Source organism: Elephas maximus, chromosome 1, assembly GCF_024166365.1.
Source record: "Elephas maximus indicus isolate mEleMax1 chromosome 1, mEleMax1 primary haplotype, whole genome shotgun sequence".
NCBI classification, from domain to species: Eukaryota; Metazoa; Chordata; class Mammalia; order Proboscidea; family Elephantidae; genus Elephas; species Elephas maximus.
This window is the reverse complement of record NC_064819.1, coordinates 190,722,113-190,746,031: the sequence shown is the minus strand read 5'-3', so window position 1 is coordinate 190,746,031 and position 23,919 is coordinate 190,722,113. Positions and strand designations below refer to the sequence as shown.

Genomic DNA, 23,919 nt, shown 5'->3' with positions numbered 1-23,919 from the left:
GGGCAGAGAAGGAGGACACCAGTATAAACAGCTACCTTTAAAGATCTAAGTTCTAGCTACATTTCCTAGCAGTTTCCTGTTTTCCATTTCCTCTTATCAAAGCAACTTAAGTCCAACAGTGAAAAGGTGAAGGAAATAGTTATAAGTTAAAAAAAAAAAAAATCATCTTTCCTTTTCTTTCTCTCTTTACCTGTGCATCACTTGAGTCCTTTTATAACTCTAAAAATCTCTTTTAAGAAACTATGGTAATGTCTTGCACATAAAAATAGTACGTGTTCAATAAACATTTACAGGGTGAATGAAAGCATGGAGGAATTGTCGGGGAAAAGAAAATTAAGTGATCCAAATTTCATTAATCTGGAATCTTTAAATATTGGATAACTATCGGAAAATTAGATTTCCAAGAGTAAAGGTTACCAAAGATTTCAGAAACCAGAATCTAAATGAATAGATCATTTTTCTCCCTCATTATAAAGTGGAAATAGTAAATGGAAATTTATAATTAAATATGCATTATTCACAAATTATATCATTTTTATTATGGTAATTATGGATGGTGGTCTTACTTAAAACTGCCTATGGTTACATTTTTTTATGGTTACATAGTCATCATATGGACAAAGGTACTGAAAAAATTATAGCAATTGAAACAATCACATTGTGAATTAAAAAAAAAAAAGATTAAAATGTAAAATAAAATTAAATAATTACCTAATTGGGCCAATGTAGTATGTGTCTAAATTTAGAAGAGTTAGGCCATAGCCTGGGTTTTCTTATATTTAAAAATAGGGATCTGAATTAAGTGATTTCTAACATTTCTTCCAAATTTAAGAATTTTCTGTTCAACAAAATATGTAAATAGTGTGCTCCTTACTTCAGAACATAGAGACTTTTTTCTTCTTTAGGGCAAGGCTGGTCTACAAGGAGTCTCATTTCTAAGATTTTAAGATCCAAATGCTAAGAAAAAGCACAGGTTAAAAACTTGAATACCAACAGATACTTCAGTATTCTAAATATAAGCTGTAAGATGTATTATAGAAATATTAAGTATAGTTTGTCACCCTCTTGATAATTATAAATCACTTCAAAATCCAGTTAAGTAACTCTCAGTAGGTTGAAAACTGCCGTAGTTTATTGGAGATGTATAAAGATGGCCATGATATGCCAAAAGAGAGATCTCCATGGAAAAAGACTAAATAGAATTTGAGTGTCTACTAACCACCCAGAATAAATGCGAACACAATTATTAGACATTTTACTAAGAGTAAACTTGAAGCAAAGGGATCATAAATCTGCCAATTAATTAATTTAATATATTAAAAAATTCCACTTTCCTTAATTTAAGAAATGCTTTTAAATTCCTAAACAAACTAATTGGCATGCATCTGTAGAGTTTCTGCCTTTCTTTTCCTTTGATGCTATTCTGTAAACAATGGTGTCCTACATAATTGTATTCATGTTTTAAATTGCCACAAGAGCAAGTGAAACTCAAATGCAATTACATGTTTTGTATATTTGAAACTGTCTTCAACTACCTTATCATATTCTTCTATTTTCATGCACTGGTCTGTTAGAATTCTATGATGTGTACTGATTGTAGATTTATCCCATACTTTCAACTGTATGTTAATAATACCCAAGAGTAATTATTTCCCTGAGAGAAGCTTATTCATTTGAATAATGAGTGTTTCTATCTCTTGGTGTGTCAAAATTATTTTTAAAAAAAGAGAGAGAAATAATTTTATATTTAAAGTCAATCGAGTGAAACTCTAGGTTTAGATAATAAATTTAAAATGTATTTAAATATTTGCTAAAAATGTGATTATAAAATAATCTATTTGCACCTGTTGGACTAAGTCATGCTGTTGACCCTCAATAAATGTTAAATGATAATAACAATACTATTGATCTTGTGAATTCAAAAATTTTCGACACTATTTTGTGCTTTGGTTGTTTAATATTTATTGAGCGCCCACAACAGGCTAGGCGCTGGGGAAAGGGTGTGAGGGGCATGGAGTGGGTCATGGAGAGAAGATGGTCTAATATGGAGGTTATGCAACACATGTGAAAACGGGCATGCTCTGCTTGCTTATATATTGTCAAGAGTATCTTTGGCAATCCTCCATGGTCTCACTTGCCCACATAACTCATTTCACTTCTTCATACTCTTCTTTCACTTAATAATTTTGAATTAGTTATTCTTACAATTATTTTATCTCCTTTCCTTCTCGTCTTCCCTCTCCCCTCCCCACCTCCATCTCTTTACTAAATAAACAAATCTAACTCCTACCTATCACAGCGGAGAAATTCTTATTCAAAGGACATTTGTATTGTTACATTGATTTCTCACAGAGTACCACCTTCTGTCACACAATATTTCGTTCGTTTGATTCAAACTTTTGTTGGCAGGAAAGCTGTCCACCACTAAGAGAATTTTGGCCTAGTAAAGGGACACTGTGTGTCAATACTGTTGATGAGATTTGCAAGCAATGCTATGAGATATTCATTAATGAGGTACCTTTATCCTAAAAATCAAAAGTTCTTTTTTATTAATGATCATTCCTCTCTAATAAGCTAATGTGTAGTTCATTCAACCTCATTTTATGCAGGTAATGGTAGTACCTACATTTTTGTTTCCATTCAAATATTTTACTTTTTGATCATCAGGAAAATGGACCACTCTTTTGCTCAGTGTGGCCTCTGTGCCCATCTTTTTTGTCCCTTTTCATAGAAACCCTAGGGATTTTGTAGAGAGGGAAAATAAAACTGTAATGAGAACTTCCCAGGAATGTTCCCCTGTCTTTCATTTGGGATTCCCATACCTTCAGCAATGCTCAGGTCAGAGGATCTGATGGGCAGATGGGCTAAATCAAGTTACCTGATGTTACCAGAACGTACCACATCCCTAAGATCAAGGTGTCACTCTTGCCCTGAATTCATTTCACCACTTCCATAATTCATCAATGAAGCTTCTTAATGGAAAATTTATCAATCTTTTAGGTCTTAAATGTAAACAGCTTTTGAAATTGAATGTGTGTCCATTCTTCATCTACTTTATAATAGTTAAACTGTCTTGATTTAACTTCCAACAATCTTTATGTAAAACAAATAGAATGCAAATATAAACCATTTCTTAAAGTCCAAACTAATTTAATTATAAACATGAATAAAATTGTATTGAGAACTCTAAAGTTAATCATAGTGCAGTTCAGATTTCTTATGGCAATGCATTACATAATTTAAAGTAATTTTAAAATAATGTAAATTTTGTATTCTTGTTCATTGTCCCCATCTTAATATTAAGTCAATGATTCTTTAAGATAACCTTAAACCTATAATATGCCATTTTCATTCTCTTCGTAAGGAAATTTTTGTTGCAAATACTAGATTTCCATATACAGATTTTGATCACCATCACCAGGATTTGGAGTGTAAAATCAATTTTTAAATATTTAAGATAGGCATTCAAAAATTAAAATTTTCTTCTGCAGAGAGAGTAATCAATTTTGTTTGATCCTCTGATTCTATACTAAACTATATATTTTTTAAATACAGAAATTCATTGTAGTGTTTACCGTACTATATGCCAAGAAAATACCCCCTCTCAGGCTTAAGAATATTGAGCTTTTTTTTTTTTTTCCTTCTATTATATTTACTTCCATTTCTGAAACGATCATGATACCATGTATGGGTTGGATTTATTTTTCCCCTTAGGAATTTTTAACAGAAGGTGTATTACAAGTTGCTATGACACAATGCAAATCAGCCAGAAGCAAAAATTGTTTCCTGAGATTTGTCCTCCTTTTTATAAACTTATTTTTTCCATTTAGACCTGTTTTATACTAAAGTGCTGTTTAGGTAAAAAAAGAAATTGCATACACTTTCTTGAATAAAATAGCTTAAAATCAATTGTTACACCATATTCTGGAACAGATTAATGCAGTTTAAGCTACAGGGTCTAGAAACCCAGTTGTAAAACTCATCTGAAATAATCAGCTTTAAATAATGAAGCATTGTCATTTTCTTTTTATTGTAAATTAAATTAGGTATTTTACATCAAATCATTTCAAGAATGAACACAAATTTATCAACATGCCACGGAAAATTTACTTGTACATTATTGACTACTACTAGCCCAGCGTTTCACAGGTTGACAATGTATTATAAGCTAATTGAAAAGCAATTTTTAAAAAGTCAAAATTCAATCCAGGTCTTTCTTTGAAATTTTGGAATGGCAAAATATAGGTTAAAAATGATGATTTTCTTCATTAGTCTTTCAAAGTTTGGACTTTATTTCACTTAACTTAGTGTAAGAAAAAAGAGGTACTGCTTTGAATTGCAGTGTTGGTGAAGAAAATTGAATATACTATGGATTGCCAAAAGAATGAACAAATCTGTCTTGGAAGAACTACAACCAGAATTCTCCTTACAAACAAGGATGGCGAGACTATGTCCCACATACTTTGGACATATTACCAGGAGGGACAAGTCTCTGAAGGAGGACATAATGCTCAGTAAAGTAGAGGGTCAGTGAAAAAGAGGAAGACCCTCAATGAGATGGATTGACACAGTGACTGCAACAATGGGCTCAAGCATAACAAGGATTTTAAGGATGGTGCAGGTCCAGGCAGTGTTTCCTTCTGTTGTACATAGGGACCCTATGAGTAGGAACCAACTTGACGGCACCTAACAACAACAACACTCAACCAAAATAAAATATCTATATTCCCATCAAAGGAGCCAAAAATCTTGACAATAAAAAGCATGGCAAACAATTCTTGACTTAGAGTTAACACCTTGCAACAATGGTCCTTGAAGATTAAATAACTGATGAAAGCTAGTGATGATTAAGATACATTAACCAGACTGTACAAAAGAGTGCAGAGTTCTCAAAATAAAACTTAGGGCTATGACTAACCCTAACACTAATTTGTTCTGAAACGTTGATCTAGTAATTTGCCCTGTCCAGCTTCTTTTTCTAAACCAGAATTATTTTACTAAGAAACCTCTAGTGATCTTCCAGCCCTGTATCTGTATAATATTCATTTGTAAAAAATGTCTCCCATGCCTGAGACAGAAAAAAGAAGACTTTGTCTTCTGATTGCAAGTACTATCTTGCAGTCAGAAGACAAATTACAGGAAAGGGGAAAAAAAGTACAAAAAAGAGAGTCAGATTCAGATTCTAAAATGAAAATATTTTAAAATATGGTATACATAGACTAGAATAGAATAATGACATTTGAAATATTTACTGGTTCAATTAATCAGTAAAACCAAAACAGTTGCCGTTGAGTTGATTACCCTTCTGGGTAAATTCAAACCAATGACATTTTGGTTAGTATCTGAGCGCTTAACTGTTTGTGCCACCCAGGGTCTCCACTGGTACAATTAATTACACTTAAATTTCAAAAAGTACATCTCAGGAACATTGATTTCCCACTCTTGAATCCTCAATTAAAAAACATGAAAGTGAGAATACTCAATTAAATGACATGAATGGGTATGAGGGGCATGGAGCCGGTCATGGAGAGAAGATGGTCTAATATGGGGGCTATGCAGCACATGTGAAAACGGGCATGCTCTGCTTGCTTATATACTGTCAAGAGGACCTTTGGCAATTCTCCGTGGTCTTACTTGCTCACGTAACACACTTCACTTCTTCACATTCTTATTTCATTTAATATTTTTCAAATTATTTATTTTCATAATTATTTTCTTTTCCTTCTCCGTTTCTTCCTCTTCTTGCCCCTTCCCACCCGTCTCTTTAATAAAAAAACAAATCTAGCTCCTACCTATCACAGCAGAAAAATACTTATTCAAAGGACATTTGTATTGTTACTTGATTTCTCACAGAGTAATTTTTACTTACCACCTCCTGTCACACAATATTTGGTTCATTGGATTCAAACTTTTGTTGGTAGGAACACCACTCATTGCTAAGAGGATTTCAGCCTAGTAAAGGGGCAATGCGTGTCAATAATGCTGGTGAGATTTGGAGGCAAAGCTATGAGACAGTCATTAACAACGTACCTTTATCCTAAAAATTGAAAGTTCCTTGTTATTTATGATCCAGCCTAAGAAGCTAATGTGTAACTCATTTGACCTCATTTTATGCAGGTAATAGTCGTACCTACATTTTCAGTTCCTAATTATTTCAGATTTCCTTCACTTAAAAAAAAAAAAAAAAACTTTGCTCTAGCAGCGCTTTAAACATTTTGATGGATATGTACGTGTAAAAGCTAGTTGAGGTCTGAGATGGTCAGAAGGGGTTTGGCTGGAGTAAACCAAAAGCTAATACCATTTTAGTAATTCAGACTTGTCTTTCCCTCAGCCTACCAGTGTGACAAAGTGACTCCCTCATAGGGCAAGAACCTCATGTCTAAGTTTCTTAAGTTTGATACAGTATTTTTTGTAAAAGTTCCATTTTTTTATTTTTAAAAGATAAACTTGATCTACTCAATAAATATTTATTGAATGTCTCTTGTGTGCTGGAAGCACAAGGATGGTAGCCTGGAGTTTAGCCAATGTTTAGACACATTCATAAAAAATGGTGACAAAGGTACATACACAAGGCAGATAGGCCCACAGTGGAAGGACTGACAATTTCTACCTGACGGAATAAGAGAAGACTTCACAGGAGTACTTGCATTTGTAATGGATTCTGTCATTGGATATACATTTGCCGTCAAAGAAGGAGTAGAAAGCCATCCCAGACATAAGGAACAACATGAGCACACCATGTGGTGTGAAAGCTCATGTGGCTGAGTATAGAAGTTTATGGAGAAGCAGTGAGCCAAGACTGGAAAGTTACACTGAGGCTTGGTGGTGAAGGGACCTACAGTATCCTGCTAAGAAATTTAAAATTATGTCACTCCAGCAGTGAGTAGCCATAAAGATCCTAAATCCAAACTTGTTTCTACCACTGTGTCAATGTAATTAACAGTTTTGCTCATAACAAAATATGATACATACTGAAGAACTGACAATATAGAGTCATTACTGCCATTTTGTTTTGAAATAATCCAAACTGAAACCACTAGTCATTCATATTCTCCTGATTCCAGAGACATTATTTTTTTTTTAATTTTTTTCTGTTCCATCTTTTATTTGCTTCCCTCTGTGTCATGGACATAATTTTAGTATCCTGTGTGCCATCATTACTGATTTTCATAGATAAATTCATGTTTTCCATCAAAACTGTCAAATATTGAGAATTTCACACTGTTCAAACTAATTCTTGATATTATGTCAGTGAAAATAGTATAAATGATGCATAAGCATTTAGAAAAGTTAGACAAGTAATTTCTATCAAACGTTGTGTGTAATCACCAAATTTGGAGTATATGACTAGCAAATACATTATTTATAGAGGAATAAATGCTGTTCACTTTATTCATTACTCTTTCTTCTCTCAAAATTAGCACCTTTAAAAGAATAGTTTGTTTTTTTAAGTATTCATGTATTTAAATTTTTAGAGATAAAATCCAGATCTTGAACATTTTGTCAAAAGTTGGTCACATTGGTTATTCAGAGGCAGAGGCTGAGAGTCAAGAATAAATGATGCATTTGATTATTTCCCTTTACACTTTATATTATATCCCTCTAAATTAGGGGTTTAACCCTGGTGGCGTAGTGGTTAAGAGCTACAGCTGCTAACCAAAAAGTCAGCAGTTTGAATCCACCAGATGCTTCTTGAAAACTCTATGGGGCAGTTCTACTCTGTCCTATAGAGTTGCCATGAGTCAGAATCGACTCAAGGACAACAGGTTTGTTTTTTGGGTTTTGGTAACCCATTACTTAAATCATCGAGTATTTTGCCCCAAATCTGCACAAGTCTGAGTCAGCAATACTCCTAGGATTTGAGAGCTCCCAAACAGAAGCAATATCTGTGGATATAATTGGGGCCACTGATAATTCTGAGGCATAGATAGTCATGAAAAGCAAGAAGAATAAAGAAAGTAATACTATCTTACTATTATTGGGGATCATAAATTATTTTATAAAACTCACTTTCATTATCTTCTGCCACTATCCCATGAAGACAATGTCAATATTTGTGTGAAAAAAATGGAAGACTATCTAAATGCACCATCTTTAAACCAAACCTGTTGCCGTCAAGTCGATTTGGACTCATACCAACCCTGGAGGACAGGATAGAACTGCCCCATAGGGTTCCCAAGACTATAAATCTTTACAGAAGCAGACTACCACATCTTTCTCCTGAGGAACAGCTGGTGGGGTCAAAAAGCTGCCCTTTTGTTTAGCAACCAAACTTTTAACCCATTGTGTCACCAGGGCTCCTCTATCAACATTAGTTATTGTAATTTCAGATCCTGATTTATGCAGATACCACCTACAAGATTTTTACTTTGACCCCTTAGCCAGGTTGGGATTACAAAATTGGGACATAGTTACCTCTGAAAAGTGATCATAATGATTGCTAGACTTCTTTGAAAAGACACTTCATGATATAATAAGGTCAGCAGGAAATGTGGCAAATTTATTAATTTATTAAGCAAATAATTATGATTTCCTTCTTTGTGTCAGAGGATATGGTCTCTGCTTCAGGAATAGCATTTGGAAACATATGACAGGCTGGCAGTTATGAAGAGTACTGATGTGATTTGCTGGTGTAATTATGTTCACTGTCCACTTTTAGAGACTATATGTAGTGCTACTTACTTTATAATCCACTTCCTGTCTACCTGAGGAGCATAGTGTAGCAGCTAAGCTCTAACTTTGGAGTCTGATGGTCTGAGCTCAAATTTCCCAGTGAGGTTTAGTAGATATAACCCTGGGCAAGTTATTTACCTCTCTTAGCTTAAGCCATCACATCTATAACCCATTGCAGTTGAGTTGATTCCAACTCATAGTGACCATATAGGACAGAGTAGAACTGCCCCATAGGATTTCCAAGGGGTGGATGATGGGTTTGAATTGCTGACCTTTTGGTTAGCAGCCAAGCTCTTTAACCACTTTACCACCAGGGCTTCATCATATCTGTAAACTCTAATACTTACCTCTCTGCAGATGGGTGAGGATTAAAAGAGATCTTATGTAAAAGTGCCTAAACCATACAAAATAGAAGCTTTATCATCCTATGTGGGTATAGGAAAGATCAAGACCTAGCCCTGCTCTCAAGGAAATAACAGTCTTGTAATAAACATTCTTTCTTCATGCAAAAATGGCAAGTTTGATATGTTAGGTTGAACATGATTACATGAGAAAACATTCATGACTAATAAAGTTTTCTTTGAGAAACAAAATCTTTTGCACTGGATTTAGGGATCAGTAGTTCACTGTCACTAAGAGATCATATTCTTTTCAGTTTCAAAACATTCAAATAGAAATTAAATCATGCTTATCTAATTTCTTATCAAGTAAAACAGTGCTAATTTTACTTGTTAAATCATTACATATTACTGATCTTTCTGAAAGAGATCAGCATAGATGAACTAAGGTGTACCTGATTGAGGTAAACATTAGAATTTCCATTATTAATGTAAAATAAGGACAAGAAAATCAAAGTATGTGTGAAGAGTGTATCCAATCTTTGAAGACAAGGTGCACAGGCTAAAAGCATCATAATTATAAAGTTCAGTCAGAATTTAGTTAAAGAAAATGTGTACTTAGATGATTTTAAGAGAGATCCCTCAGCAAATATAATTTGAAGAACTATCCTACTATAGGGAAGAGTTCGTCAAAGGGACCAGCATACCGGACTACATTGGACTAGACTTTCTCTCTCATGGAGAATGCAGGCTACACATTAAAAAGTTCTTTAACAGTTGGCTGTTTTCAATTCTTATACCATGGTCCATGTCAACGTTTTAACATGCTAACATGGCCTAGCTTGAATAGCATGCCACAGTGCTTGAATAATTGATGGAAGCTCTTCAGATGTGTACTTACAAGGCATTATACAGCTTAGTGCTTTCAAAACTCAAGAACCCTCCTCCCCATCATGTGTTTATTATATAGCGTACCTTTCAGAAAACAATATATATAATTCCACTTATTTATAATTTCTTGAAATATACCTGACCATAGTCTCACTGGTGAAGATCAGGGACCACAGCCTTCAATATGGATTACACCTCAACATAAGATAAAAAAAAAGTCCTCAAGACTGGTCCGATAAGCAACATCATGATAAACAGAGAAAAGACTGAGGTTGTCAAGGATTTCATTTTACTTGGATCCACAACCAACACCAAGGAAGCAACAGTGAAGAAATCAAAAGATGCATTGCATTGGTCAAATTGGCTGCAAAGACCTCTTTAAAGTGTTGAAAAGCAAAGATGTCACCTTAAAGACTAAGGTGCACCTGATCCAAGTCATGGTACTTTCAATTGCCTCATATGCATGTGAAATGATGTTAGAGGAAAAAGCAAAATCTGTTATATATTTATTATTCTCAGTTTAGATATATTCAGGATCCCAACTTAAAAAAAATTGTTGGATATGTTATTGAACATTTTTCTCTAAAAAGAAATAGTTTTTATCTAACAGATTTTTTAAAGCTCGACTTGTATAGCTCTTTTAATCACAGTCCATACGTATTGTTTATTTTTAAACAACTATCACTAGATCTTCAGAGTTTATGAAATGAATATTATCACCAATATATGAATAACATATCAATGTAGGCAACTTATATGAGAATGGATTTGAAATATGTAGGTAAAAAGTTATAACCCATGACACTAGTCTTTCCTTTTTGCTTTGTATGTATTATTAAGAAAACATTTTTTTAAAAAACTTTCTGGCATATTTTGCCTTTATAGACTTGGTTCATTCACTAGGTCAAGTCAATCTGGTGTGCCTGACCCAGGCTGTCATGTTTTCAATGGACTTATATGCACGGGAAAACTGAACAATGAAAAAGGAAGGCCGAAGAATTGAAGCCTCTCAATTGTGGTGTTGGTGAAGAGTATTGAATATACCATGGACTGCCAAAAGAACAAACAAATGTCTTAGAATAAGTACAACCAGAATGCTCCTAGGAAGCAAGAATGGTGAGACTACATCTCACATACTTTGGACATGTTATCAGGAGGGATCAGTCCCTGAAGAAGGACATTATGCTTGGTAAAGTAGCAGGTCGGGGAAAAAGAGGAAGACCCTCAATGAGGTGGATTGACACAGTGGCTGCAATAATGGGCTCAAACATAACAACGATTGTGGGGATGGTGCAGGACTGGGCAGTGTTTCATTCTGTTGTACGTAGGGTTGCTATGAGTCAGAAACGACTTGACGGCACATAACAACAACAACAAGTCAATTTGTGTGACCAAAGCAAATAGTATTTGCTTAGAGTATTAAGGAAACCCTGGTGGCATAGTGGTTAAGTGCTACAGCTGCTAACCAAGAGGTCAGCAGTTTGAATCCACTAGGCGCTCCTTGGAAACTCTATGGGGGAGTTCTACTCTGTCCTACAGGGTCACTATGAGTCGGAATCGACTGGACGGCAGTGGGTTTTTTTGGTGGAGTATTAAAAAAAATGATTGCTTATATTGATAGACTCTGCTTATGAAAGATTATAGATTGCTTTGCTTTTTGCAACACCTACATATAATCTGCACTTCACCTGTGTTTCCAACACTTTTCTGGACATTTCCTTTTTGGATGTCTTGACATATCAAACAAAGTACATTCAAAGGAAATATAGTTTTCTCCTCCAAACACCACTCTATCCTACATTTCATATGTCAGTTAATGGCAAATTATCCTTCTGTAAACCAAACAAGAACTCAGGAGCCATTCTTGCCCCTTTTATCTGATTAACATTCTAAATTCCATCCAATCTACAAACCTAAACTTAAATGGCATCTTCTTTGTAAAAACCTTCCCCCATTTTAAAGTAGAAATAGTGCTTTCTCTATTATCTATGTAACACCACTGGAGAATTTATCACATATTACAATATGTTGTCCTTTGCTAACTGTTCCAAGTACTATTTCTTCTATGTAGACCATTTATTTTGCTTACAATGTAGTTGATCAGAAATTCAGGAAGTCCTTGCTCAGGTATCTAATGTAATTGCAGTCAAACATTGGGCTTGGGCTTAAGTCATGGATCCCTGGATGTCCAGAATGGCTCACTCAGATGGCTGGAAGTTGATGCTAGGTGTTGGGTGGGAGCTCAGCTGGGGCTGTTGACTGAACTACCTACACATGGTCTCTCCAGCATGGCGGTCTCAATTACACTACTTACATGGCAGCTGGATTGTCTAAAGCCAGTGTTTGTAGAGAAGCAGATAGAAGCTGTATGGCCTTTTCTCATTTAGCCTTGGAAATCACACAGCATCACTTCTACTGCATTCTGCTGGTTACAAGTGACTCACACTGTCAAACTAACTGACCCTCCTGGCTCAAGATCTGCTAGATCTTGATCCCGGATCTAATTCTTATCTGTTAACCTAAATTGTTTTTTGTTTTGGTTTGTTTTTTCAATCTTTCAAGTTCTGTCTTGATACCACCTGCTTAAAGCCTTTCCTGATTCCATTGTTCAGCTATAGGAGACAACATTGGTGGCTGAGTTCAGAGAGACATTGGTTCAAATCCCAGGTCTTGTACTTAGGAGCTACAGGAATTTGGGACAGTTATTCAATCCACTTATGTGAGAAGAAAGAATAATAACAGGATCTACCTGTCTCATAGGGTTATTGTGAGAGTTAAATGACAAAATAGCAGAGAACATTGGCACATAGTAAGAAGACAATAAATGTTATTATTGTTACCATATCTCTTTTCTCCAAAGCCCATTTTCTTTGTACCTTTCTTGTATCTGTCATAGTCTTCCCCTTGTGGTAATAATTTGTGGGCTTATTTTCTATCATCTGCATATTTATTTCAGCATCGTACATGCAGCTGATCCTAACAGGCATCTCTATGTTGAATATCAACTCAGTACCTCAGTAAACAAACATGTGAAGAAATTTAAACTTTGTTCTCTATTGCTTCTTGTAATCTTTCCTCCCCATGATTCCTCTTGCAGAAATTAGAAAAGAAAAATATGGGAAGACATCTTCAGTTCTGAAGGACAAAGGTAATAGAGTCAATTTAATATAATATTATAAGTTTATTAGTAAAAATATCTGAATGAGTGCATAGTACATTATAAGTATTTACCTTGCAGATGTATGAGCCAAAATTGTACAGATTGCATGCATGTTTTTGAAAAATCATATTTACCTGTAACTCTAATACTGTTTTCTTCTTCACTATGTCCCCCCAAAAAGTGCATTGCACCAAATGGTACCTGGAGAGACTGTTGAATTGGTTTCTGTTTTCCTGTATATAGCCTCAACAAGAACAACAAAATTAAATGTGAAGCATCACAACTTGGTGTTATTTACCTTAATTTTGTTCTTATGTACACTGATCAGTACCGCATTCAATAATTATTTATTGTGCACCTAACATGAATCGATAAGTACAGATACTCATAAAACACTGGGACTCCAAGAAAGGCATGATCTATGCTGTCGTGGAATTCATGGTATTAATTACATAATTAATTAAAATTACAAGAATGATAAAAGAGATATACAGGGTGCTATTTTTTTTTTTTATGAGAGGGTATAATAGGGTAACTTAATCCAATATGTGGGATCAGGGAAGGCTTTGCTGGAAAAGTTATACTAAGTTCAAGTGAGAAGGATGAGGGGTTAGCCAGGCCAAGGTGTGGGGGATGGTTTGGGAGAAATCCAGAAACAGGGCATCTGCTTGTTGCCAGGGCACCTGCTCTTTGCAAAGTTCTTTGATACATACTTTACACATTTTGTTTCAGCAAAATTGTGCTTGCTACCTCAATTTTATAAAGAAGCTGAGTTTTAGATAATGTAAGTTAGTGTCACACTGTGGATTAGAGACAAAGGCAAGATTTAGTCAGCAGTGCCCAACTTTAAAGTTCATCCTTTCATTTTAATACTGGTGCTATGTTTTCCCTAGAATAGAGTTCTTCTATAGGTACTCATCAAAGCACCCATGAGTGTAGAGTTCATTGCATGAGCCTGGAAAATCTTTGAGGCATAGATGCATCGGATATGTAGCACAGAAAAATAGCCTTGGTTCTTTTGCTGCTAGGATGACTCCACTTAACTTCTGCGGAGGGGTTTAGTCTATTTTTCTCCAGTGATTACCTACACTTTGGGAAAGGCCTTTTTCCATCCTCTGCTCTCATTTTATCTGACAACTAAAACAGTGTCCCTGGTTATGTGAGAACCAAAGAACCATTGAAACAAACCACTATGAAAATTCATATATATATTATTTGCAATCACAATTTGTAAAATCTAAACCTTCCATCCTTCCTATAATGTATTTTGTTAAGGAGTAATAAGCACTATAGTATGAATACATTTATGTTAGTCTTCACTTACATCACAGGAATTATTTAGATCATATATTATCATTTGAGGAGCCCTGTTCGTGCAGTGGTTAATCAAGCACTCGGCTGCTAACTGAAAGGTTGGCAATTCGAACCCACCTAGCAGCTCCAAGGGAGAAAGACATGGTGATCCATCTGCTTCTAAAAAGATTACATACAGCCTAGGACACCCTACAGGGGCAGTTCTAATCTGTCACATGGGGTTGCTATGAGTCAAAATCAACTCAATGGCACCTCACAGTAACAATTATCATTTATTATAAAAGCAGCTGGAAAAAAAAAAAGTTGGGGCTTACCCCCAAAGCTACCCTTTAGGCAATGATAATTATCAAAAATTTTAATTACCACTTAAAGGTATCACTTGTGCCAAAGCCTAAACTAATTGGAAAGAATAGTTATAATAATCTGTCCTGGAAAAGATTATGTGGGGAATTTAAATCCACACTGAACACTTCCCAAAGTAGTCACCTTTCACTTCTATTATTATTTTTACTGTTATTAATGTACAATTGCCTGCAATTTCCTAGTGAACACTTCTTTCTCGATGTAGAATTTCCTACTATTAGCAAGATGACTCCACAATCACTTGAAAATCCTGCATATAAAACTTCCCTGCATGTGATCACTGATTCTGGACAATTTAAAATGCACCGCTTTTTTATTCAAGCTGCCCTAATGCCAAAAAAAATTGTTACATATAAGTTGAACAATGTTTCATAAGAATTGTATTAGTGCCATTCCTTTAATTTATGAATATAATTAACCATTATCAAAAATCAAAGGAAAAAAATACAATACTTTTTATGGGATTTTAGGGACTTTGAAAACCTCTGCAGTGTTACTGTTTCTGGAGAACCTCTTTGGAACTTACTGCCATGCTATGGTAGAATGGGAATTCAGCAACTTCAACTGCTAAAAAGCCACTTAATGGATTGGAATCATTGTATTCTGTGAGTTATGGCTCTTAAATAGCTAAGAAGTTGCCAGTCTCTCATAGATTACAGCTGTGTGCACACACCCAAACCCATGTTGATCAAAACACTGCAATTCTAAATGTACAGCCAGAATTCTCCTTAGAAACAAAGATGGCAAGACTTCATCTCACATTCTTTGGACATGTTATCAGGAGGGACCAGTCCCTTGAGAAGAACATCATGCTTAATAACGTAGAGGGCCAACCAAAAAAAAAGGGAGACCCTCAACGAGATGGATTGACATAGTGGCTGCAATGATGGGCTCAAGTGCAACGATCGTGAGGATGGTGCAGGGTCTGGCATTGTTTTGCTCTGTTGTACATAGGGTTGCTACGAGTGGGAGCCAACTTGACCACCTAATAACATCAAATGTAACATTATTGCAGATAAATAATTTGGGATGTCATTTGTCTTGAATAAGTGATAATCATGAGTGAATCAGGCATTTGGAGAACACTAGGTTTGCATCTTTGTTTAAGGAGATGTAGAAAGCTCTAGGATAATTGATCCAGAGAAGAGGAACAGGAGAAAGACAAATCTTGCTGGCTTTTGCTGCTGGTTTAGCTGTTAAGTTGCCTGGAATAATGGACTCACTTAAATCCTGGCAATGCACACACAGGGGCATGGTATGCTTATGTGGCCTTGAGCACTCAGAAATCAGAAAACCCTGTTAGTTACCTCTATTACTGACTATATTACTTTTAATACCTACTCCTACCCCATCGCCATTTGCTTCTTTCAGCTGGTCTGATCTATCTGAAGATGAAAGATTCAGCCATGGAAGCCAAGAAACTGTAAACCAAACTCGAACACTGAAATAAAGAGATTAATTAATTGCCCTTCCTCTTGGAATGCAATAGTGCTACCTTTAGTTTCCTCTGTTAGGGAAGCAGTGTGATAGATTATCAGAACTGTTTCCTGGTTTTGTGACACAGCTCTGTATATGTTTGGATCTACTACCAGGGGGTTCTCAACAGAACTTATTTTGCTCCACATCCTGATAAACTGAGTGATTATTCCCCTGTGCTGACGCTCAGGATCACTCTCCTGATGAGTCTCCAGAGTCTATTTGTCTTCACCACACTTCTTCTTGGCTATTCACACTCAACAAACCAAAGCTAGTGCGAAGGTTGGGGAAAGTTATCTGAGGACTCTGAAACTGTCCCCAACGATGCTACACTTTCTCATGGATGTTCATCCCAGCTCATTCCTGCTTTTTCTCTTTGTGGGTAGTGTAAGGGGGATGGAAAGCCTGAAACTGTCTTCTCATTCCTTCTTGAAATTTTCCTTCATCACGGTTTTCTTGCCCTGATTATTTTGACAAAGTTTTAGTTTATATTACAACACTACTAAATACTTTTTGGGCCCTGATAATCAAGATTCATAAACACCCCTGTAGGCTTTTGGATAAATGCAAGATCTATGTTAGTAAAAGAATGTTCTCCAATTTTATGTTACTGACAAACAAGACCGAAGAATTGAAAGGTGCCTTAAGAGCTGACCCAAACCACTGATGTAATATTGTTTCTCTTTCCTATTAGAGAAGTGCAGGAATTCTCCATATTTTTGTCAGATTTAATATCCCACTTGCTTCCTTGGGTAGTTAGACAACCTGTAGGCTTCCTATATGGGGTCTAAATCACTTGGAATCAGAACGAAACTGCGAGGAAATGAACTTCAGGAAAGTCAACGCAAGTGATAACCCAAGCTGGAAGAAGCCATCTTCCTGCTAGCAAAACCACTTCTATTTTCTGAGAACTTTCTCCAGAGTTTAAAGTGATGATTTTCAAATACCCTATATAACTGTATCTCTTATTCCACCACTTCCTTCCTTCTCTACTTAAAGCAAAGTAGTGCTGGGCCCTTTCCCTAAGTCCTATATTTTATAACTGCTTTGATTTCACAGGAACGTATACACTCACCCTTTTAAATCAATGTGCTCGATCTTGAACTCTGAGACCCCAAGCATTACACTCTTTCACGCCACTGAGCATCTGTCCTCACCACCACCACTCCTCATTTCACAACACATCAATTCTTTTGGTTTAGTCAGGAAAATCAGAACAGCAGATTATTCTCATCAGCTCAGGGTGGGGTGGGGGGAAGCTAATAAAACTTCCCAGTGTTGTTGGTCAACCTGTGGGTCTTAATTTCATTATCACATGCAGAAGGATAGTTTAAAAATCTACCCTATTTACACTTAGCACTATAAATAACAACACTGACATTTCTTTGTCACCAAGACCATTTTTTAAAATCTGCATGTGTATGGATATCTAGGGCTATAGTTTATCTACCACGAAAATCCTTCTTTGAGGGACACAGTCTTTTTGATAGAACCCCTAGATCTAGTCTTGACTCAACCAGAGGTGCCTGAACTCACAAGTGCTTGCTAGAGTGGCATTGCCATTTATAAGTGCCACCATCACATTCTCTTCTTGAAGCATAAAGTGGGAGTAGATTAAAGGGCTGTAAGGATAGTAGATACTATTTCCAAGCACCTCATATGCTTGCAAAAGCTGAACAAAGACGACCAAAGAAGAATTAATGCATTTACATTATGGCTTTGGTGAAGAATATTGAATATACCATGGTCTGCCAGAAGAATGAACAAGTCCATCTTGGAAGAAGCACAGCCAGAATGCTCCACAGAGGCAAGGATGACCAGACTAGTCTCATGTACTTTGGACATGTTATCAGGCGGGACCAATCTTTGGAGAAGGATATCATGTTTGATAGAGGGTCAGTGAAAAAGAGGAAGACCCTCAACGAGATGGATTGACACAGTGACAACAACAATGGGCTCAAAAATAGCAATGACTGTGAAGGCGGCACAAGAACAAGCAACATTTCATTCTGTTGTGCATGGGGTCACTATGAGTTGGAACAAATTGGACAACTCCTAACAGCAACAACAATGAGGATAAATCTCTTTCTTCCCAACCTTTCCCACTACATTAAAACTCATCAGTAAAATGAATTCTGAGCTTTAATATTACAGAGGAGGCAGAAAACTGGTTTACCTTTTATTTTTTAACAGACTGTTGAGGAGGTATGTTGATGTCCCAAGTCATTGCCCTTATATACCCCTGAATCCTATGGTATTCTCAGAATCACGTTGTATCTAAAGCTGGTGGAACAAATTAAGTTTTGTTTGACTTACTTTAGCTCGGGTAAAAGTGTTTAAGATTTGGGAAATTCACAGATGATGTCTCAAATTTTATTTTTGTGTTATTCTTGAAATTTGTTTCACTTGAGTCTTATGACAAAAACACCACATTTAGCATAAAATATGCAGAATTTTCCACTTGGCTGTTTATTTTTGAATCAACATAGCCTGAAATGAATAAACTCAGTTAGTGCTGATTATAACAGTTCTGGGATACTTCTAGATGCTGAAGTCATGTATTTTTTTAAATTACAGATAAAATAAGTTCTTATCCATCCAAATGTCCATTTTCTTAAGCAAGCAAGTAGATCACAGCTTGTTCTACAATTTACAGTTACACTAAATAAAAATGATCAAAGTATGGCTGTATTCTATGCTGTTGTATCTTTGTCTCTGTATGATTCATATCACCTTTGAAAGAAAGCATCGTGCCATTTCTACCCAGATTTCATCTTAGTTATCACTCACTGACTCCACCATATATGTGTTCTCAAATCTTTTTACTTTGGCTTCAAATAAATGTTCAATGTTTCTTTCCAGAGCCTGTTAAAGCGAAAGAAGTGAAGATTCCAGAGGTTCCAGCTTCCCTAAAGGGAAAAGGTAATATTGCATAATGAAACGTGAAGCCACATTGATCTGCCTATTGCGTATTCTGTTATTTGCAACAAAATATCATTTCTTTTTCAGGCTTTTAAAAATAAGAGCTTTCATATGCCCTGATATGTTTTCAAGCAAAGAAAAAGAACTTATTTCCCATTTTCAAATTTGAAATAGTGCTATGAAACAACAAAGGAGAGAGTACCCGAGTCAGACATAATAAAAAAGCTTTTAAAAATGCACATTGTTTTCTGATTCCATGGGTCTGTGGTGGAATGTAGTGGAACAAAGAACCGTAGGAATAGTATCAAAACCAAAGTCTTAAGAAAAATAGAATACTTAAAATTCCTTGGAATAGTTTGCTATTCTCTACATTCAGATTTAGTAGAATCCTAAACAAGTTTTACAGTAAGAAGACATTCAGTGATAAACTAAGTTCAATCTCTTCATTTTATATATAATTAAAACCTGAAAAGTCAAGATTTTTAATGCTAGTAGTTTGTGGCAGATCCAGCCTTCAAACTCCAATTTCCTAACTCAAGCATTGAGTTATTTTTAAAGCATCTTATCGTTCCTCCTACCTTCCCATTGAAATTGGCTTGGAATTATGTAGATTCTGATATTCCATATGTCAACGTATATCGTATGAACTAAAAGTAAATATGGTCATGCCAGATTTAATACATTTAGTTTGTAACTGGAGTCCCTGGGTGGTACAAATGCTTAAGTGTTGAACTACTGGCTGAAAGGTCGGAAGTTAGAGCCCACCCAGAGGCACCTCAGAAGACAGGCCTGACAATCTGCTTCTGAAAGGTCAAAGCCTTTAAAACCCTAAGAAGCAGTTCTGCTCTGCGCACGTGGGTCCCTACGAGTCAGAGGCAGCTTGACAGAAACAACAATAACTACAATTTTTAATTAATCCCAATACTTTCTATGGGCATGGCAATGGACTCAGAATTGTGTAATATGTTCCTGTTATCAAAATAACATTACATTTTCTGTTGTATCTGTATTAGTAAACCATTGAAATCATAGAAAACATGAAATGTACTTACTATATTAAATGTTAGAAATAAAGCATGTTTGCACATTTAGCCTGTAGAGAAGACCTGGATGAAGTATTAACCAATGTAGGTGAACTTAGTGATCAAAATGCCAACTTACTGACGCTTTTCATTAAAAAGGTAAAGATTACTGGTAAACTTGTATAATATGTTGGAGAGTTTGAAGAGATATGGGAGAGCAAGATGGGGGCTGGGGGGGAAGCTGACAGAAGCATCAGTCAGAGAAATGAAGGCGACATGGAGAGTCCCCATTAGTCAGTGGAACAGTGTATAAAAACCATACCCTGAAGTCATATTTTTCTCACTTTGCAATTAATGTTAAATTAAACAAAATTGTTATTTAATGAAACATAAAGATACATTTCCACCCCACCCCACCCCCCCCACAGTCTACATATGTTCTTGCTTTTTTGAAAAAAAGTATTTAAAGTAACAGGGGATCAAAAATTTTTAAGGCATATATGTTTCATTTTAAGATTTTTTGTCATACCTAAAACTTTATTTTTATCATTCCCTATTTTTATGGTAGTAGCTTTGGCGTTATACACAATCTTATGTTACTCTGGCATAGTATGTAAATTAGGGTATTTTTCCTTGCAAAAGGATTCTACATCTTAAATGTCCAATAGAAAGATAAATGCAGCTACATTTTATCATTCAAAAGTTGAATTAATTGTGAAGACTAGTGACATTCACCTGGATTTACTTAAACATTAATTTATTTTAAGTACATTATAGGTTTCTTTAACATGACCTGACTGTTGATTGGTTTGGATATTCACATAACCATCTAAATTGAAATAGTTTGAGTTCGGTGCTATTAAGTGATTTAATCATAATATAATGCTGTAATTCCTTTGCCGATCTAAGACAGAAATATAGAAATCAATAACAGACAGGGATATTATCCATTTCCACATTTTTTTATTAAAGAAGATAAGTGTATAAAATTTTTTTTCCAGAAGAAATGTGTGAAAAATATATATATTAATGACAAATAATTCATATTTTCACTAAAAACACTTTGTGCACATTTCAGTCCTCTATCACTGGAAACATCTACTCAGGCATCTCCTCGTTCTTCTTCCACCCTTCCATATACTCTATTTCCAAAATCCCACATCCCAAACCAGATATCAGTTTAGCAGCAGTCAGTCCACAGTCAGAGGTGTTGTCACAGGGAGAGGGGCAATATGTAGTTTCTTGGTGAAGATTCATTTTTTTTTAAGTTAAAGTTTCATTTCACTAACATGGAATTTTTATATTATTGCACCTTTTTTTTCCTGGTTTTTAATGATGACTTTTAGTAAACAAGGATTTGCCTAAAAAATCAATTAAATGCAATAACCAGAATTATTTTTTTAAACCTCCTTTGATTATTCTTTTTAGGAATCAAGGCTTCAAATAGCTGTGTCAGAATATTTCATTAGACATTTTTATTTTCACATTTAAAGTGACAATGATCTCTCTCAGTCATACACTTGAAATTTAAGGATGCTCTGAGCTTTATGCCTTGGATTTCCTCTTCTCCTCTTCGCCCCCTCCTCCTTTACTCCTCCTTTTCCTCCTTCTACAAACAAACAACAAAAATTCAGCCCTGTGATGCTGAAAGTGAAAGTCAGTATCTTGACATTTTGTCAAAAGATTGTAATCATGATATGTGCAAGCAACTTTGAGTGCCTCTATGAGAGATGGTGATCCATTTGGCTTTCTTCCCTTAAAGTAGTGAGTGCCATATGGTGCAGATCAGAACAGTCACATTCCAAACAAAATCTTACTATCAAGGAAATCAATTTAAAAAGAGAGCTTGTAGGTTTTTGCCTTCTGGAAGTCTATAACAAAAAGATTGACATTTCTTCTTTTAGTAAATACAGGGCTCCTTAAAAGACTTCACTGGATTTCTAGTTAAAGAACACTAGACATAATGACAATATCACATATGCTTAAAGGAGAAATTGATATACTTTTCAGTAATCATATAGGATTTAAATGACTATAGCATACTCTTCTTTGAATAAAGGTAGAGGAGTATTCTCATGAAAGCTCTCAAACCTGTTAATGTGAGGCGGGGCCAAGATGGCTGACTAGGTAGACGCTACCTCGGATCCCTCTTGCAACAAAGACTTGGAAAAACAAGTGAATCAATCACATACATGACAATCTACGAACGCTGACCAACAAACACAGATTTAAAGAGTTGGCTTGAGTGACAGACACTGAGAACGAACAACGGGGAAGCAGCGACTGTTTTCAGAGCCTGGAGCCAGCGTCCCAGTCAGGAAACCTTGGCGCCGGGCTTTGGACTGGGCGCAGGGGAGCTGAACACAGCATCCTGTGACGGCGCAAAGACGGGGCGCAGCCCTACCCCCCTAAACTGACCTCAGGAGAAGCCCAGCCAGTGCATGCAAGCAGCACAGCGAAGCGGCTGACAGGAGGAGAAGTCACTGGGAGGCAGTAACTGGTTTTGGAGCCGGGAGTGCGGGGTCCCAGCTGGGGAAACTTGGCACTGGGCTTTGGACTGGGAGCGGAAGAACTGACCGTGGCTTCTGAGACAACGCAAGCAAGGGACAGGGCCTGACCATCGGGGACAATGTCTACCCAGCCAGTGCTCGCAGTCGACGCGCCCCTTGGGAATCTCAGATAAAACAGTCATCCCAAGCAAGATAAGTAACTTTGTCTATATTCTGGGGTGCTACTCTCTCCTGTTTATCTGAACCCTCCCCTCCCCTTCCCAGGCGGCTTCATTAACACTGGAATTTCCTGAGCCAGAGAGTGAGCTGCTCTGCGGTTTTTCTTTTCCTTTTTTTTGGTCTTTTCCTAACCCATTCTTCTGGCCTGAGACAAGCAACTACAAAAAACCCAGGGACCAAAAATCCTTCCCTAATTGGACTAAAAACACAGAACCAGCTCCAGCCAAACATATGTGATCCACAGTCTTGGGTTTTCATCCCTACAGGAACAATGTGGCTATTATAATGCAAAGGCATTTCTGATAGGGATCTGACTGCAATTGTTTTAGCAGATTTACTGGAAAGACAAGTTTCCCAGGTCTGATATCTCTGTGTAATCAACAGAGCCCTCACTGACCCACAACAGGGAACTGAGGGCTGAAGCTCCCCCCAGACCACCTAGCCTCCTGCCTTAGGGGTCTAAGGAGGGTGACACCTACCAATCTGTAGAGGTACTTGCACTGGGGGCCTAAGGTACAGCTGCAGAGCCCACCCACCAAGGTGTTTTAGGAATAGAGACACACCTCCCTCACTGACACTTGGGGGAAGCCTGTCAGCATCCTGCCCCCACTGAAGTGTGAACCCCAGCTGCTACTAGAATCTGGTGCACACAACTATCACCACTACTTCTCAAGGTGGATAGGTGACAGTCTGCATCACACACTTGATGACCCAAAATCAGATTCTACTTAAGAATAGTGAATGGACTCAGGCTTATATATCTGGTAACAGACCAAACCAGCTGGTAATAGGTCATAAGTGAGTCAAAGGCTATAACAATCAGAAAGCGCAATCTAGTAGCACATCTACGTATACTGAAAGAAAACAAAACAAGATAAGACTCAGTGAGCAAATATAGAATAAATCACTACAATATCTTAGGGATGGCTCGGAGACAGCAGTTGATATCAAACCACATAAAGAAGAAGACCATGACTCCTTCTACAACTCCCCAAACTAAAGAATCAAAATATTTCCCAAATGAAGATACA

The 23,919-nt window shown here is 36.4% G+C and overlaps 1 protein-coding gene across 1 annotated transcript in view; it reads left to right on the top strand.

Moving 5' to 3' along the window:
* The window catches only part of TRDN (triadin), a 354,043-nt gene that overhangs the window by 258,195 nt on the left and 71,929 nt on the right, over window positions 1–23,919 (top strand). The window contains exons 22-23 of the mRNA XM_049874135.1: window positions 13,000–13,050; window positions 19,078–19,137. Coding sequence (XP_049730092.1) covers window positions 13,000–13,050; window positions 19,078–19,137 — 111 coding nt within the window. The remainder of the gene's footprint in view (window positions 1–12,999; window positions 13,051–19,077; window positions 19,138–23,919) is intronic.